The sequence below is a fragment of the Coregonus lavaretus genome (assembly GCF_964263955.1).
Source record: "Coregonus lavaretus genome assembly, chromosome: 10".
Taxonomy (NCBI): domain Eukaryota; kingdom Metazoa; phylum Chordata; class Actinopteri; order Salmoniformes; family Salmonidae; genus Coregonus; species Coregonus lavaretus.
In genome coordinates this window covers 39,078,443-39,095,690 of record NC_139997.1, presented here as the reverse complement: position 1 = coordinate 39,095,690, position 17,248 = coordinate 39,078,443, and the positions used below count along the sequence as shown (strand labels likewise).

Sequence of the window (17,248 nt, the reverse complement as noted above, 5' to 3'; positions counted from 1 at the left end):
CCAAAATGCATCTCCACTCAGATCTGTAGTCTGATGTCCCGCTGGCCAATTCTCATATAAAATTATACTGGGTCTGATTCAATCCACCCTGCAGCGTTCTTGTTCATGTAGCTAGATCTGTTTTATTCAGTGTGGATTTATAACGGCATATAGTTCACCTTCAATCGAAACCATATTATTTGACTAACATTTTAGTCATTTAGCAGACTCTCATATCCAAAGCGACTTACAGGAGCAATTAGGGTTAAGTGCCTTGTTCAAGGGCACATCGGCATAATTTTCATCTAGTCGGCTCAGGGATTCGAACCAGCGACGTTTCGGTTACTGGCCCAACGCTTTTAACCGCTAGGCTACCTGCCTCCCTCATGAAAGATGTTTATACTGCTGTGTAAATTCTGCAGTGCGGTTCTGATTAAATGTGGCCTCTTTTCGAGACACTGCAGCAGCTTCTCTCTAGTACCATTATGTTGTAAAGTATTAAGTTGTCCCACCTCTTCTCTGGATTGAGGAGCCTGTGATGGGGTTATTATAAAGTACTTATAAGAAAGGGTGCCTGTGAAAAGTCCAATTATGCCAACTGCCAAGCAGGCTGGCAGAGTGGAAGGAGCTGCCATGGAAATGCATTCTAATGTTCCTCTTCTTTGTTGTTTTACAGTGTATTGTCAGGCTCTGGCTGGCTGCAGTCAGGCAGCACTTAGAGGAGCTAGCTTATCTAAGACAGGATCAGTGAATGGCCTAGTCTTAATAATGCATGTGTAAGTATGACCCAGTATATTTACATTTGTCAAGGATAGAGTATGTCTGCAGCAGGTCAGGTGTACTTTTAAGACACTTTCAATCCCATGGAGGTTCTGTCTTGAAAGCACCACACGTGTGGTAACTTGAGGCCATGTTAAGGGCTCCTGGATGATTAGAGAGCAATGTCAAAATGAAAGCTTTTCTGAAGAACCTTTCAGAAGTGTACCTACACCTTGTTTTCGAAAGAAAAGCTATTTTTTTGTCCATTAAAATAACATCAAATTGATCAGAAATACAGTGTAGACATTGTTAATGTTGAAAATGGCTATTGTAGCTCGAAACGGCTGATTTTATTTATGGAATATCTACATAGGCGTACAGAGGCCCATTATCAGCAACCATCAGTCCTGTGTTCCAATGGCACGTTGTGTTTGCTAATCCAAGTTTATAATTTTAAAAGGCTAATTGATCATTAGAAAACCCTTTTGCAATTATGTTAGCACAGCTGAAAACTGTTGTGCTGATTAAAGAAGCAATAAAACTGGCCTTCTTGAGACTAGTCAAGTATCTGGAGCATCAGCAATTGTGGGATCAATTACAGGCTCAAAATGGCCAGAAACAAATAACTTTCTTCTAAAACTCATCAGTCTATTCTTGTTCTGAGAAAGTAAGGCTATTCCATGCGAGAAATTGCCAAGAAACTGAAGATCTCGTACAACGCTGTGTACTACTCCCTTCACAGAACAGTGCAAACTGGCTCTAACCAGAACAGAAAGAGAAGAAAAAAAACAGACGCCTCACAGGTCCTCAACTGGCAGCTTAATTAAATAGTACCCGCAAACACCAGTCTCAACGTCAACAGTGAAGAGGCGACTCCAGGATGCTGACCTTCTAGCCATATCTCAGACTGGCCAATAAAAAGAAAAGATTAAGATGGGTAGTCTGAGATATGGTTTTTTCTTTGCAACTCTGCCTAGAAGGTCAGCATCCCGGAGTCACCTCTTCACTGTTGACATTGAGACTGGTGTTTTGCGGGTACTATTTAATGAAGCTGCCAGTTGAGGACCTGTGAAGCGCCTGTTTCTCAAACTAGACAATCTAATGTATTTGTCCTCATGCTCAGTTGTGCACTGGGGCCTCCCACTCCTCTTTCTGTTCTGGTTAGAGCCAGTTTGCACTGTTCTGTGAAGGGAGTAGTACACAGCGTTGTACGAGATCTTCAGTTTCTTGGCAATTTCTCGCATAGAATAGCCTTCATTTCTCAGAACAAGAATAGACTGACGAGTTTCAGATGAAAGTTTTTTGTTTCTGGCAATTTTGAGCCTGTAATCGAACCCAAAATTGCTGATGCTCCAGATACTCAACTAGTCTCAAGAAGGCCAGTTGCATTGCTTCTTTAATCAGCACAACAGTTTTCAGCTGTGCTAACATAATTGCAAAAGGGTTTTCTAATGATCAATTAGCCTTTTAAAATGATAAACTTGGATTAGCAAACACAACGTGCCATTGGAACACAGGACTGATGGTTGCTGATAATGGGCCCCTGTACGCCTATGTAGATATTCCATAAAAAATCTGCCGTTTCCAGCTACAATAGCCATTTACAACATTAACAATGTCTACACTCTATTTCTGATCAATGGTCCACCACTCAAATGACATCCAGCCAACTTGACACAACTGTGAGAAGCATTGGAGTCAATGTGGGCCAGCATCCCTGTGGGATGCTACAATTAATAATTTCCTCCTGTCTGATGGAGTCCAACCTGCAGAATTATGTTATGATCATTTTCTTCAGTCTCCTTTACATTGTTACCTGGTAAATATCAATACTCTGAAAAGGGAAATTATGGAGGAATTTAACATTTAAACAGAATGAATGGCCAGTAGATCAATGGAGAGGAGTGATCTTATCAGATTACTGCAGGTACAGACTCCAATCTGCATTTATTATATAATGCCTTAGAAGTGAGCCTTGGCATCTAAACGCTGATGTATAATAAGCAGGAGTAAAACGTATCACACAGACAAACAAAATCAATACAATTCAATTCAACCTCTTAGGCCAAACGCAGGACTCAGTCATTAGTCTCTCTGTATACAACTGGGAAGAGAACACACAACTATCTAGTTTTGGAGGTAGCCCTTTACACTCAAACCCATGGTAGCCCTTTACACTCAAACCCGTAGTAGCCCTTTACACTCAAACGCGTAGTAGCCCTTTACACTCAAACCCGTAGTAGCCCTTTACACTCAAACCCGTAGTAGCCCTTTACACTCAAACCCGTAGTAGCCCTTTACACTCAAACCCGTAGTAGCCCTTTACACTCAAACCCGTAGTAGCCCTTTACACTCAAACCCGTAGTAGCCCTTTACACTCAAACCCGTAGTAGCCCTTTACACTCAAACCCATGGTAGCCCTTTACACTCAAACCCATGGTAGCCCTTTACACTCAAACCCATGGTAGCCCTTTACACTCAAACCCGTAGTAGCCCTTTACACTCAAACCCGTAGTAGCCCTTTACACTCAAACCCATATACGGGTTGAAAATGGCAGATTTGGCCACTGATAAGTGCCTAAATTGGAACGCAGTGGCTGTACATGCTATAAATGACGTCAGACCTCAGGCTCTGCGCTTCACAGCGCTGTATGGTTTTTGACTGACAGCCGTTCTCAACTTGAGCACCGCATGCGACAATAAGTTGCCCCGTCCCTCCTGCTAATCAGCAGCTGCAGGACGCAAAGTTTTGGAACGTTCAGATAGAAATATGCTATGTAGAACAAACATCTGCCTCTCTGACATGTTGAATAAGGAAGAACGTCAGCTCTATTCATGGATCTATCTGCAACGTTCAAGAATGTTTTTCAACTGAACGTGGCCCTGGTAAGTAGCCTATATGAAAACATTTGCTGGCACAGAAAGAAAGGAAAAGGGATAGCAAACAATTTGACTAAATTCCTCTTGCCACTACACTATATCTGACTGGGTATTTAACTCTATTTTGAGTTCATGTGGACCCAGGGACTCAGACTTGAGCACTTGGACCAGGACTCGAGCACTGGGACTCGGACTTCAGCCATAGGGACTGGTGACACGACTCTTGACTCCAGCACAGGGGACGTGGGACTCGATGTTTAGTGACTCGACTACATCACTGGGCGAAACAGTCAATAGCTCTCGTTCATATTCATTAGCCACCGTTCTACTTTTGGATATCAATGTGACTGTGGCGTCTGTAGAACCTTGATAACAATGGCAAGGACAAGACCGAGTGACGGAGGTGCAACCCATACTAGGCTACTTTGCGGCACCATCTGGTGATTGTGCCCCTCTCTCTCTCTGCGCTTGTGTGTCTGTTTGTTTTGTATGTAATGTGCAGTATCTATGTAGTCTGAATTAGGAATTTACATGACCAGATAATTCTTATATAATATAATATTATTTCTTATATATGTTTGTCATATTTCTGCAGTTGGGAGGAGATTATGATGTTATGCAGAGCAATATGGTGGTAGGACAAGGCTATGTATGTTTGTGCACATTGAAGTCAGTGATTTATGTTTACTATAGGTTAATGAGGCAATACTCAAATGTGAGTAAAATGAAAGGGCATTAAGTTGACAAAAATGGCCCACTATTTTCGTCATTCTGACAATAACTAGATTAAATCATTATTCAAATGACAAACATGTGACTTAATTATATTTTAGTCAAAATGACTAAGACTAGACTAAATCTAAGTAAGAGTGTCACTTACACTGACACACACACACACACACACACACACACATACATACACACACATCACAACTGCTGCCACCAGACTCTTATTTACTATTGCTAATACTGCACAATTTAAACACTTGCCCCCAATCCCTCCTTCCCTGATGCATGTGTAAATATTGTACTATAAATTGGCCTTCCTGTATTATAGTTATGCTTAAATGTTTATTCTATTCTACTAAGACATTTTCTTTATGTTCGTATTCTTATCTTTTATTATTTCTAATTGTTGTTGCATTGTCGAGAAGGAACCTGCAAGTAAGCATTTTGTTGGACGTTGTATACCATGTGTATCCTGTACATACGACTAATAAAACTTGAAACTGAAACTTTTAATTTGATTCTGAAAGGCCCAATTGGTTGGGCCTGTGGGGTAGAATAAGAGGCTTTATAAAGGAATTAGATTATAAAGCTCCTACACTAAAGTCTGCCAGTTGCACGTTCTGTGGTGTGAAGACACTACAGGTGTGGTCAATAGACAGGGACTCACTCCTAGCTGCAGTGAATTCATGCCTCTGTGATGTTGCAGCAGGAGAAAATGTCTGGTAGACTTCAGTCTGGATGTACTTGACTAAACTCAGCTGTCACACTGCAGGGGCATGAAAGACAGCTCTCTTTGCTGAGCCACTGAACTCAAACACAGACTCATACGTTAGATTGCTCAGGGTGACTCAGGAGTTGTGTGCTCTTTATAGAGGAAAAACAACAACGTAATAATGCAGGACGAAACCAATTTGGTTTCTAGGGTTACAATCCTTATGCCCTTATGTCTAATCATCTTTATTTCATTAGCAACAGGCTTGTCATTTATCATAGCATCTGGGGTGCCTTAACACTCTCAGGAAAATGTATGTTCATCTGTCGATTTTATTGCATAACTATTTTTCAAAATGTGGATTGTACTTTTGAATGATAACCTTGTTAAGTGTGCTAATTAAACTGAAAAAATCCCCAAGGCTCTTTCCAAGTGGAGGAAAAGTGAACGTTAACAAAGTACTTACTAAATGTCACAAAACTCTCAGACACTTATCAAGCCACTCAGAAAAGACTCAACTCTTTCTCGCTTTCTCTCTTACTTTCGCTCACGTTTTCTCTCACGCTTTCTCTCTCTTTCTCTCCGCAGAGCTTCCCAGCAGTCCACCAGCCCAGTTTACCTTCAGACCCCTACCTCCGCCCCCACCCCCTCCTCACGCGTGCACATGTGCCCGCCCGGCCCCTCACACTCACGTTTCTGAGCCACTGCAGAGGAACACCCTGCCGGCTCGGAGCCAGGCGATGGATGTAGATCCCACTCAGCCGGCCGACAGAGACAGAGGCCAGCTCCACAACAGCTGGGCACTCAACAGCAACATCCCCCTGGAGACCAGGTAAGCCTTGGCACCTCCACTCTCACCTGCCTAGTAATGGGGTCAGTTCAGTGTGGCAGACACTTTAACAGCTCTGTGGCCATAGTTTCCCCAGTATGAGTCATGCAGGGCTCTTGGCCTCTTTCCCTCTGTGTTCTTAATCACTGTGACACCACCGGTAACTTGGATCCAAAAAACTGCGCTAGCTTTGAGAAAAGTAGATTGAATGAACATGTTGTTGGCATTAGTTAAGTGTTGCAGAGAGGATCCCTGTGACTTCAGTCACAGACCTCTCACACATCTTTAATGATTCACACTTGATAGAGAGATGAATAATGGTGTTAATTCATAATGAGGGGTTGGCGGTGTGTAACTAAATAATATCATTTTGAAGAGATTCAGGGCTAAGGCTTTTGAGAAGTTAAGTGGTGTACAAATCCAACATAAATAGATACATGGTTTTGAAAATACTGAAGATCAAGGCCTTTACAAAGCGAATCATCGATTTAACAGCAAAAAGACTGTTGAGTTCACAATTAGCATTTAAAGAAATGTTGTGTCAGATGTGAATAGTAAAATAGCTACTGTAGTTAGTAAAAGGAAGGTTGTCTACAACTGACTGGTGTGTGAGTCATTAATGAAAGAGGATTATTCGTTTTTAAATGGACATCCAAAGGGAAAACCATTTCAAACGGTCACCCTTTATGAATGCTCTTTTCTTTTAATAATGTAATAATTTTTGTGAATTCCAAGAGACTGAAATGTGACCTTTATCCCTTTGAGCTTATGAACTTGGAATGAATTATCTTTGTCCTGCTTGAAAACCAGCCTGCCAGATGAGATAATTAGTGTCTCTTTCATAGCTTTGTTCTGTTAGAGTATGGGAGATGAAAGTAGTTGAAACAGAACAGACTGTGACAGGTTAGTAGCTAGACTACTTATTGATAGGAAATCAAAGGAAGAAGTGATGGCCGCCAACAGCTGTGTTGGGTCGAAGGTGAAATTGAAAAGGGTTGCCAAACAATGATGTCACACTGTCTAATTCACTGTTTTTCCACAGTTGAAAATAGAGAAATGCCTAATTAAAATACTTTAGATTTAGTATAATGGAGAATGCCATTGTGGGTAGTCCAGACGTGGAAAAACTCCATTAACTTAAAATGAGCTGAGCTCTATATGCTTTATGATTAGAAAATGGCTAAATCAATTACTGTAGACCAAAAGCAACCAGGTAAATGTTCTATCCTTAATTTCTATCCTTCAATCAAATAATTTCCTGCTTGTTATTAATGATGAGTCTTGTTTATCTTTAGGTTTTAACATGCAAAGAGGGACCACTATGACAAGAAAACTATGGATAAGTAAATTAATGATGAAGTAGAGAGCCTTTGTCAAGATTGACAATTATGCTCTCTGCGTTTTGAGATTGGTTTTTGCTCAAAGGGTTGTCCATGAAATGTGAAATGTGGCAAGGGAAAGGACGAGCCGACATGTTCATCTTAGTGTATGAGTCGCTGGCATATTTGTCTGTTTCCCCATTGTTTGGTAAACCCACCAGTGCTTGGTGCTTCATAAATGTCTTTTAAATTGAAAATAAGCAATCCTATCAGAGGTAAACAACTTATTTTTGTTGACTAAAAGAAGTTGACATGTCGTCTTCAGAGAAAGACATATGAAACGTGCGTTATCAGCATCAGTAGGGAGAAGACTACATCATAGAAGAAAACAAGGGCCTACCTTAGGTATGTTTTCTCCCCCACGCATTGTATTCAAAACATCCATAATGACCAATAGGTGTACAGTGCCTTCAGAAAGTATTCATACCCCTTGACTTATTCCACACTTCGTTGTGTTACAGCCTGAATTCAAAATTGATTACATTGATTTTTCTTCTCACCCATCTACACACAATACCCCATAATGACAAAGTGAAAACATGTTTTTAGACATTTTTGCAGATTTCTTGGAAAATGAAATACATTTACATAAGTATTCACACCCATGAGTCAATACATGTTAGAATCACCTTTGACAGCGATTACAGCTGTGAGTCTTTCTGGGTAAGTCTCTAAGAGCTTTGCACAACTGGATTGTACAATATTTGCCCATTATTCTTTTCAAAATTCTTCAAGCTCTGTCAAATTGGTTGTTGAACATTGCTAGACAACTATTTCCAAGTCTTGCCATAGATTTTCAAGCAGATTTAAGACAAAACAGTAACTCGCCACTCAGGAGCATTCACTGTCTTCTTGGTAAGCAACTCCAGTGTAGATTTGGCCTTGAGTTTTAGGTTACTATCCTGCTGAAATGTGAATTCATCTCCCAGTGTCTGGTGGAAAGCAGACTGAACCAGGTTTTCCTCTAGGATTTTGCCTGTGCTGTCATTCCATTTATTTTTATCCTGAAATACTCCCCAGTCCTTAACAATTACAAGCATACCCATAACATGATGCAGCCACCACTATTCTTGCAAATATGGAGAGTGGTACTCAGTAATGTGTTGTACTGGATTTGCCCCAAACATAGCATTTTGTATTCAGGACAAAAAGTACATTTCTTTGCCAAATTTTTTGCAGTATTACTTTAGTGTCTTGTTGCAAACAGGATGCATGTTTTGGAATATTTGTATTCTGTACAGGTTTCCTTCTTTTCACTCTGACAATTAGGTTAGTATTGTGGAGTAACTACAATGTTCTTCATCCATCCTCAGTTTTTTCCTATCACAGCCATGAAACATTGGAACTGTTTTAAAGTCACCATTGGCCTCACGATGAAAACCCGGAGCGGTGTCCTTCCTCTCCGGCAACTGAGTTAGGAAGGACACCTGTATTTTTGTAGTGACTGGGTGTATTGAACTCCATCCGAAGTGTAATTAATAACTTCACCATGCTCAAAGGGATATTCAATGTCTGCTTTTTTACTTTTACCCATCTACCAATAGGTGCCCTTTGCGAGGCATTGGAAAACCTACCTGGTCTTTGTGGTTGAATCTGTGTTTGAAATTCACTGCTCGACTGAGGGACCTTACAGATAATTTTATGTGTGTGGTACAGATGAGGTAGTCATTCAAAAATCATGTTAAACACTATTATTGCACACAGAGTGAGTCCATACAACTTATTATGTGACTTGTTAAGCAAACCTTTACTCCTGAACGTATTTAGGCTTGCCATAACAAAGGGGTTGAATACTTATTGACTCAAGACATTTCAGCTTTTCATTTTTCATTTGTAAACATTTTGAAAAACATCATTGTAGTTTGACATTATGGGGTATTGTGTGTAGGCCAGTGACAATAAAAATCTCAATTTATCCATTTTAAATTCAGGCTGTAACACATCAACATTTTGAAAAAGTCAAGGGGTGTGAATACTTTCTGAAGGCACTGTATATGCCTCATCACAATTCTATCTCGGAGATCTACAGACAGTTCCTTGGACTTCATAGTCACAGGTGTACTCCAATCAAGTTGTTGTGACATCTCAAGGATGATCAAAGGAAATTGGATGCACCTGAGCTCAATTTGGAGTGTCATAGCAAAGGGGTGTGAATACTTATGTAAATGATATATTTCTGTATTTCATTTTTTATAAGTTTGCAAACATTTCTTAAAACATGGTGAGAGACAAAAATCCATTTAATCCATTTTGAATTCAGGCTGTAACACAACAAAATGTGGAATAAGTCAAGGGGCATGAATACTTTCTGAAGGCACTGTATGTAATATACAACAGTGACAACAATGACAAATGAACACAATTAGGTTTGCAGGTGGGGTAGTGGTACTTGAACATCTCAATCAAATTTGATGGAGTAGGTAGATCCTCCCTATATGTAGAGGTCACCCACTCAGCATAGAGGATGAGAATGTCACCATGCCTGATGTGGCTGTGCTGACTTTCTGTTCACACCTAAATTAACCTTGTTGATTAACCTGTGGTCGATATTCAAACCTAATACAATGCCAGCATTCATGTAGATCATCAAATTGCTATCCAATACTTCCTCTGGTATTGTATATCTTATCATTGTCAATTCTAATTAAATTAAAGGTTTGACGTGATGGCCGATCAATAACATCACCACACTTGAATATTTACCAGAGATTATACATATTTTAGTTGATTTTAGATTTCTGTGTTGTCAACTCTCACTGGCAGACATTACCAATTAAACATAGCTGCCTTCCAAGTGTTTTTCAGACCGCTAAAAGTGTTTTTCAGACCGCTAAAATGACTAGCAATTAGGTTCTCAGTATCACCCACCTCCACAAACACCTTCAGAGGGATATTATGAGGAGCCAACCCACTGTATCTCCACAAAATGGTGGTTTAACATAATATATGGTCTCATAAATGGGAAATAGAGGCGACAGAAGAAAGCCAATCAATGGTAAAGATCAGTGATCAATAGAGTGATCCCCAGATCATCATTACAGACATCTTGTATCTTTATGATCCAATAACTTACACTCTTAGAAAAAAGGTGCTAAATAGAACCATACAGGGTTCTTTGGTTTGTCCCCATAGGGGATCCATTTTTGGTGCTGGATCCCTCTATGGAGGGTTCTTTAAAAAAAACACTATGGTTCTACCTAGAACCCTCTATGAAGGGTTCTGCCTATAACTATTTTGTCATCTAAAGGTTCTTCCTAGAACCGTCTATGAAGGGTTCTACCGAGAACCCTTTTATCTTTGGAGGGTTCTTCCTAGAGCCCTCTATGAATGGGTATTAGCCTTTATATTTTAATTATATATGACAATACATTACATATATTGCATTCGGAAAGTATTCAGACCCCTTAACTTTTTCCACATTTTGTTACGTTACAGCCTTATTCTAAAATGCTAATTTATAAAAAATAAAAAACAGAAATACCTTATTTACATAAGTATTCAGACCCTTTGCTATGAGACTCGAAATTGAGCTCAGGTGCATCCTGTTTCCATTGGTCATCCTTGAGATGTTTCTACAACTTGATTGGAGTCCACCTGTGGTAAATTCAATTGATTGGACATGATTTGGAAAGGCACACACCTGTCTATATAAGGTCCCACAGTTGACAGTGCATGTCAGAGCAAAAACCAAGCCATGAGGTCAATGGAATTGTCCCTAGAGCGCTGAGACAGGGTTGTGTCAAGGCACAGATCTGGGGAACGGTACCAAAAAATGTCTGCAGCATTGAAGTTTCCCAAGAACTCAGTGGGTTCCATCATTCTTAAATGGAAGAAGTTTGGAACCACCAAGACTCTTCCTAGATCTGGCCGCCCGGTCAAACTGAGCAATCGGGGGAGAAGGGCCTTGGTCAGGGAGGTGACCAAGAACCTGATGGTCACTCTGACAGAGCTCCAGAGCTCCTCTGTGGAGATGGGAGAACCTTCCAGAAGGACAACCATCTCTGCAGCACTCCACCAATCAGGCCTTTATGGTAGAGTGGCCAGTCAGAAGCCACATCTCAGTAAAAGGCACATGACAGCCTGCTTGGAGTTTGCCGAAAGGCACCTAAAGGACTCTCGGACCATGAGAAACAAGATTATCTGGTCTGATGAAACCAAGATTGAACTCTTTGGCCTGAATGCCAAGCATCACATCTGGAGGAAACCTGGCACCATCCCTACGGTGGAGCATGGTGGTGGCAGCATCATGCTGTGGGGATGTTTTTCAGCGGCAGGGACTGGGAGACTAGTCAGGATCGAGGAAAAGATGAACGGAGCAAAGTATAGAGAGATCCTTGATGAAAACCTGCTCCAGAGTGCTCAGGACCTCAGACTGGGGCGAAGGTTCACCTTGCAACAGGACAACGACCCTAAGCACACAGCCAAGACAATGCAGGAGTGGCTTCGGCACAAGTTTCTGAATGTCCTTGAGTGGTCCAGCCAGAACCCGATCGAACATCTCTGGAGGGACCTGAAAATAGCTGTGCAGCGACGCTCCCGATCCAACCTGACAGAGCTTGAGAGGATCTGCAGAGAAGAATGGGAGAAAATCCCTAAATACAGGCGTGCCAAGCTTGTAGCCTCATACCCAAGAAGACCTGAGGCTGTAATCGCTGAGTAAAGGGTCTGAATACTTACAGTATGTAAATGTGATATTTCTGTTTTTTTGCTAAAACATCTAAAAACGTGTTTTTGCTTTGTCGTTATGGGGTATTGTGTGTAGATAATCAATTTTCGAATAAGGCTGTAACGTAAAAAAATGTGGAAAAAGTCAAAAGGTCTGAATACTTTCCGAATGCACTGTATATCATATTTGAGGGCCTGGTTATACCCTAACACAGTGGTTATAGGAATCTCCTGGTTTACAGGCCACATCAGGCCTGCAAGTCACATTATGCTGGCTTTCAAAGTTATATATAATTCCTATTGGAATCCAGACAGAGTTAGGATATCCAACAAGTGGAATTGTTAATCACCCGCAACCTACATTCAGAATGACTGCCAGGGTAGGGAAGGTTGAATACTGAGACAACCTCAATAATTTCAACTGGAACAACCATCTCAGTAACGGGTGCAATAAATCCAATTACTAGCTGCTTGGATTAGTTTAGAAAACAGTATGTTATTTATCTTTGTGTACCATACAATTAATCAACCAATCAATGTACATGCAAAAACACAGATATTACATTAAAACAAACCATTCTGAAAATCTCCCTGCAATAGAGCATGCTGGGAAATATTATATATGGTTCTATGTAGAACCCTTCTTGCCTTCCAAAGAATCCTTCTTGCCTTCCAAATAATAATCAAAGAACCCTATCTTCCAAAAACGGTTCTTAGGATGTTAAAGGTTCTAGGTAGAACCCGCATTCAACCATGGCAAGGTGACTGGGAATATGGCAAAATACAAACAGTGTAGCTACTCACTCCGCAAGGCAATTAAACTAGCAAAACATCAGTATAGAGACAAAGTGGAGTCGCAATTCAACGGCTCAGACATGAGATGTTTGTAGCAGGGTCTACAGACAATCACAGACTACAAAAGGAAAACCAGCCACATCGCCGACACCGACGTCTCGCTTCCAGACAAGCTAAACACCTTCTTCGCCCGCTTTGAGGATAACACAGTGCCACTGACGAGGCCCACTACCAAGGACTGTGGCCTCTCCTTCTCCATGGCCGACGTGATTAAGACATTTAAGCATGTTAACCCCCGCAAGGCTGCCGGCCCAGACGGCATCCCTAGCCGCGTCCTCAGAGCATGCACAGACCAGCTGGCTGGTGTGTTTATGGACATATTCAATCTCTCCCTTTCCCAGTCTGCTGTTCCCACATGCTTCAAGATTGCCACCATTGTTCCTGTACCCAAGAAAGCAAAGGTAACTGAACTAAATGACTATCGCCCTGTAGCACTCACCTCTGTCATCATGAAGTGCTTTAAGAGACTAGTCAAGGATCATATCACCTCTACCTTACCTGTCACCCTAGACCCACTTTAATTTGCTTACCGCCCCAATAGATCCACAAACGATGCAATCGCCATCACACTGCACACTGCCCTATCCCATCTGGACAAGAGGAATACCTATGTAAGAATGCTGTTCATTGACTATAGCTCAGCATTCAACACCATAGTACCCTCCAAGCTCATCATTAAGCTCGAGGCCCTGGGTTTGAACCCCGCCCTGTGCAACTGGGTCCTGGAATTCCTGACGGGCCGCCCCCAGGTGGTGAAGGTAGGAAACAACATCTCCACTTCGCTGATCCTCAACACTGGGGCCCCACAAGGGTGCGTGGTCAGCCCCCTCCTGTACCCTCTGTTCACCCATGACTGCGTGGCCAAGCACGCCTCCAACTCAATCATCAAGTTTGCAGACTACACAACAGTAGTAGGCTTGATTACCAACAATGACGAGACCGCCTACAGGGAGGAGGTGAGGGCTCTGGGAGTGTGGTGCCATGAAAATAACCTCTCACTCAACATCAACAAAACAAAGGAGATGATCGTGGACTTCAGGAAACAGCAGAGGGTGCACCCCCCTATCCACATCGACGGGACCGCAGTGGAGAAGGTGGAAAGCTTAGAGTTCCTTGGCGTACACATCACCGACAAACTGAAACGGTCCACCCACACAGACAGTGTGGTGAAGAAGGCGCAACAGAGCCTCTTCAACTTCAGGAGGCTAAAGAAATTCGGATTAGCACTTAAAACCCTCACAAACATTTACAGATGCACAATTGAGAGCATCCTGTCGGGCTGTATCACCGCCTGGTACGGCAACTGCACCGCCCGCAACCGCAGGGCTCTCCAGAGGGTGGTGCGGTCTGCCGAACGCATTACCAGGGGCAAACTACCCGCCCTCCAAGACACATACAGCACTCGATGTCACAGGAATGCCAAAAAGATCATCAAGGACATCAACCACCCGAGCCACCGCCTGTTCACCCCGCTATCATCCAGAAGGCGAGGTCAGTACAGGTGCATCAAAGCTGGGACCGAGAGAATGAAAACAGCTTCTATCTCAAGGCCATCAGACTGTTAAATAGCCATCACTAGCACATTAGAGGCTGCTGCTGCCTATTGAAATCACTGGCCTTTAAGAAATGGAACACTAGTCACTTTAATAATGTTTACATATCTTGCACTACTCATCTCATATGTATATACTGCATTCTATTCTATAATATTCTACTGTATTTTAGTCCATGCCGCTCTGTCATTGCTTGTCCATATATGTATATATACTTCAATCCCATTCCTTACTAGTTTTGTGTGTATTGGGTATATGTTGTGAAATTGTTAGATATTACTTGTTAAATATTACTGCACTGTCGGAGCTAGAAGCACAAGCATTTCGCTACACCCGCTATAATATATCTGCTAAACATGTGTATGTGACAAATACAATTTGATTTGATTTTATCAGATCAATAGGGTAGAACCCTATTGCTCCGCAAAGAACACTTTTGGAACCCTTTTTTGTTTAGGGTAGAATTCCTCCTCCTGAACGCCTTCCTCAAACCATCACGAAGTATGAGATAAAAAGCAGTTATTTTATTTTGCCTTAATGATATCAGCCAAGTCGATACACTGTTGAGAATTCAGACACTGATGATATGGCACTGACCCAACATCAATGCAATTACATATTTCTGTCACATCAGCATAATGACCATATTCAAGACCAAAAGCATATTCTTCCTAATTTCCTTAAATTACACACAGACAGGAATTGATTGGTCCTCTATTGACCATTTTTTTGCCCTTAATAATGCATTTTTCAAGTGTCAGCAGCAGCACTACAACATAATGTTGCCTCAATATCCCAGACAGTGTTGAGCTCAGCGCTGGATGTCCACGGTCCATAACTGAACAATACAATTCAGAAGTTTTCATGAATGTTGCTGCAGACCGTGAGGAGGATTACCCAATACCACAGGATGCTGCGTTTATAGTGGCTTGGACAACAAAAACAAACATGCCTCAGATAACTGTATCCCTTTGTGAACCATACTTAAACTTAATTACGCTGTCTGTGAAAATTGGCCCAGCAATTAAGCCCTGTGATATAATCTTCTCTAAAACTGACCTTTGTACTCTCACATATTTAATTGAACACATTAAAGATAGCGGCTAATGGTATTAAAACCTTTTCTAATTAGGGACCTGAGCAATGAGGGTTATTTTTTCCCCTTCCTTGTGTTCTTCTGTTCCGCCGGTCGGTCTATTCCCTCCCTGCACACTGCCGCCTACAGCTTGTTAGATAAAGGCAGTGGTTGCAAGGTCAAGTTCACAGTGAGGAGGAATTGGCCACCATTCTGCATTAGCATAAATCCATGTGAGCACAGCATTCAGCGTCACTGTCAGGTGTGAGAATGTAATAATAAATGTTGGTCTTAGACACTCTCTCTCTCTCTCTCTCTCTCTCTGGAGTGAACTTCCAATGCATGTCTGGTGCAAACATATTAAGGCAGTTTGCCTGTTGGGAGCATTCATTAATTAGATGTAGGATTTATATCATTTGGTCATGGAGGGAAATGGGATTGCATTCTGAGATTGATTTTAATTATGTGCATTTGTAGCAGTTTACCAATAACTTAGACCGAACTACACAAGTAACTAACAGAAGTATATTATGTTCTGTATCCTATTTAAGTACTACACAGATTAGAAATGTCTTAATCTGTGCATATTTATTCATGTCATATCTACACTGTTTGTATTTGTGCGCAAATTAAAAGGTGTAAATGTTCAAACATAACTGTGTAATTGTGTTACAATGAAATGGTCATGTATGGTAATGTATGTGTATATTCTCATCAATGTCAACCTCTTGTGTTGTTGTGTTGCAGGCATTTCCTGTTCAAACATGGCTCAGGCTCCTCTGCCCTGTTCAGCGCTGCCAGTCAGAACTACCCTCTGACATCTAACACAGTGTACTCCCCACCCCCACGGCCCCTACCCAGGAGCACCTTCTCCAGACCCATGTTCACTTTCAACAAGCCCTACAAGTGCTGCAACTGGAAATGCACCGCATTAAGTGCCACCGCTATCACCATAACCCTCGCCCTCCTGCTTGCATATGTCATTGGTAAGTCGGGTATTTCTCCCTATCTATATTATCTATCTCTATATTTTACTGAACAATTCAGTACAGTACAATATCAGACAGCATAACGTTTCCACTTGTCTGTAAGATAAATGAAGCAAACATTCCTTAAGTTCTATCAGAGGCTAATCATTTTTCAAGGTTTTGAAACCCATTAAACATACCATAATTCATTGGACAGTGACATTTTTTTGTTTGTTATTTTGTTTCTGTACTCTAGCACTTTGAGTTTGAAAGGATACAATGACAATGAGGGTGAAGTGCAGACTGTCAGCTTTAATTTGAGGGTATTTTCATACATATCGGATGAACCGTTTAGAAATTATAGAAGCTTTTGTACATGGTCCCCCCCATTTTCGGGCATCAAAAAACATTGGACAGTTTAACATAATGTAGAATAAAGTAATCATTGTTAATATTTGGTCGCATATCCTTTGCATGCAATGACTGCTTGACGTCTGCGATGTATCGACATCACCAGACGCTGGGTATCTTCCCTGGTGATACTCTGCCAGGCCTGTACTGCAGCCATCTTCAGTTCCTGCTTGTTTCGGAGATAATTGCCTTCAGTCTCCTCTTCAGCATGTAAAATGCATGTTCAATTGGATTCAGATCCGGTGATTGACTCGGCCAGTCAAGGATTTTCCACTTTTTGGCCATCAAAAACCCCTTCGTTGCTCTAGCAGTGTGTTTAGGGTCATTGTCTTGTTGCATGATGAAGTGCCGTTCAATGAGTTTGGAGGCATTTGGTTTTATCTGATTAGATAAAATATTTCTGTAGACTTCAGAATTCATTGTTCTACTTCTGTCTGCAGTCACATCATCGATG

The 17,248-nt window shown here is 41.5% G+C and overlaps 1 protein-coding gene across 1 annotated transcript in view; it reads left to right on the top strand.

Moving 5' to 3' along the window:
* LOC311136644 (teneurin-1-like) overlaps positions 1 to 17,248 on the top strand; it is a gene marked incomplete at both ends in the record, with an annotated part of 197,434 nt that overhangs the window by 71,984 nt on the left and 108,202 nt on the right. The window contains 2 exons of the mRNA XM_084170849.1: positions 5,648 to 5,891; positions 16,163 to 16,401. Of these exons, the coding sequence (XP_084026975.1) occupies positions 5,648 to 5,891; positions 16,163 to 16,401 (483 nt within the window). The remainder of the gene's footprint in view (positions 1 to 5,647; positions 5,892 to 16,162; positions 16,402 to 17,248) is intronic.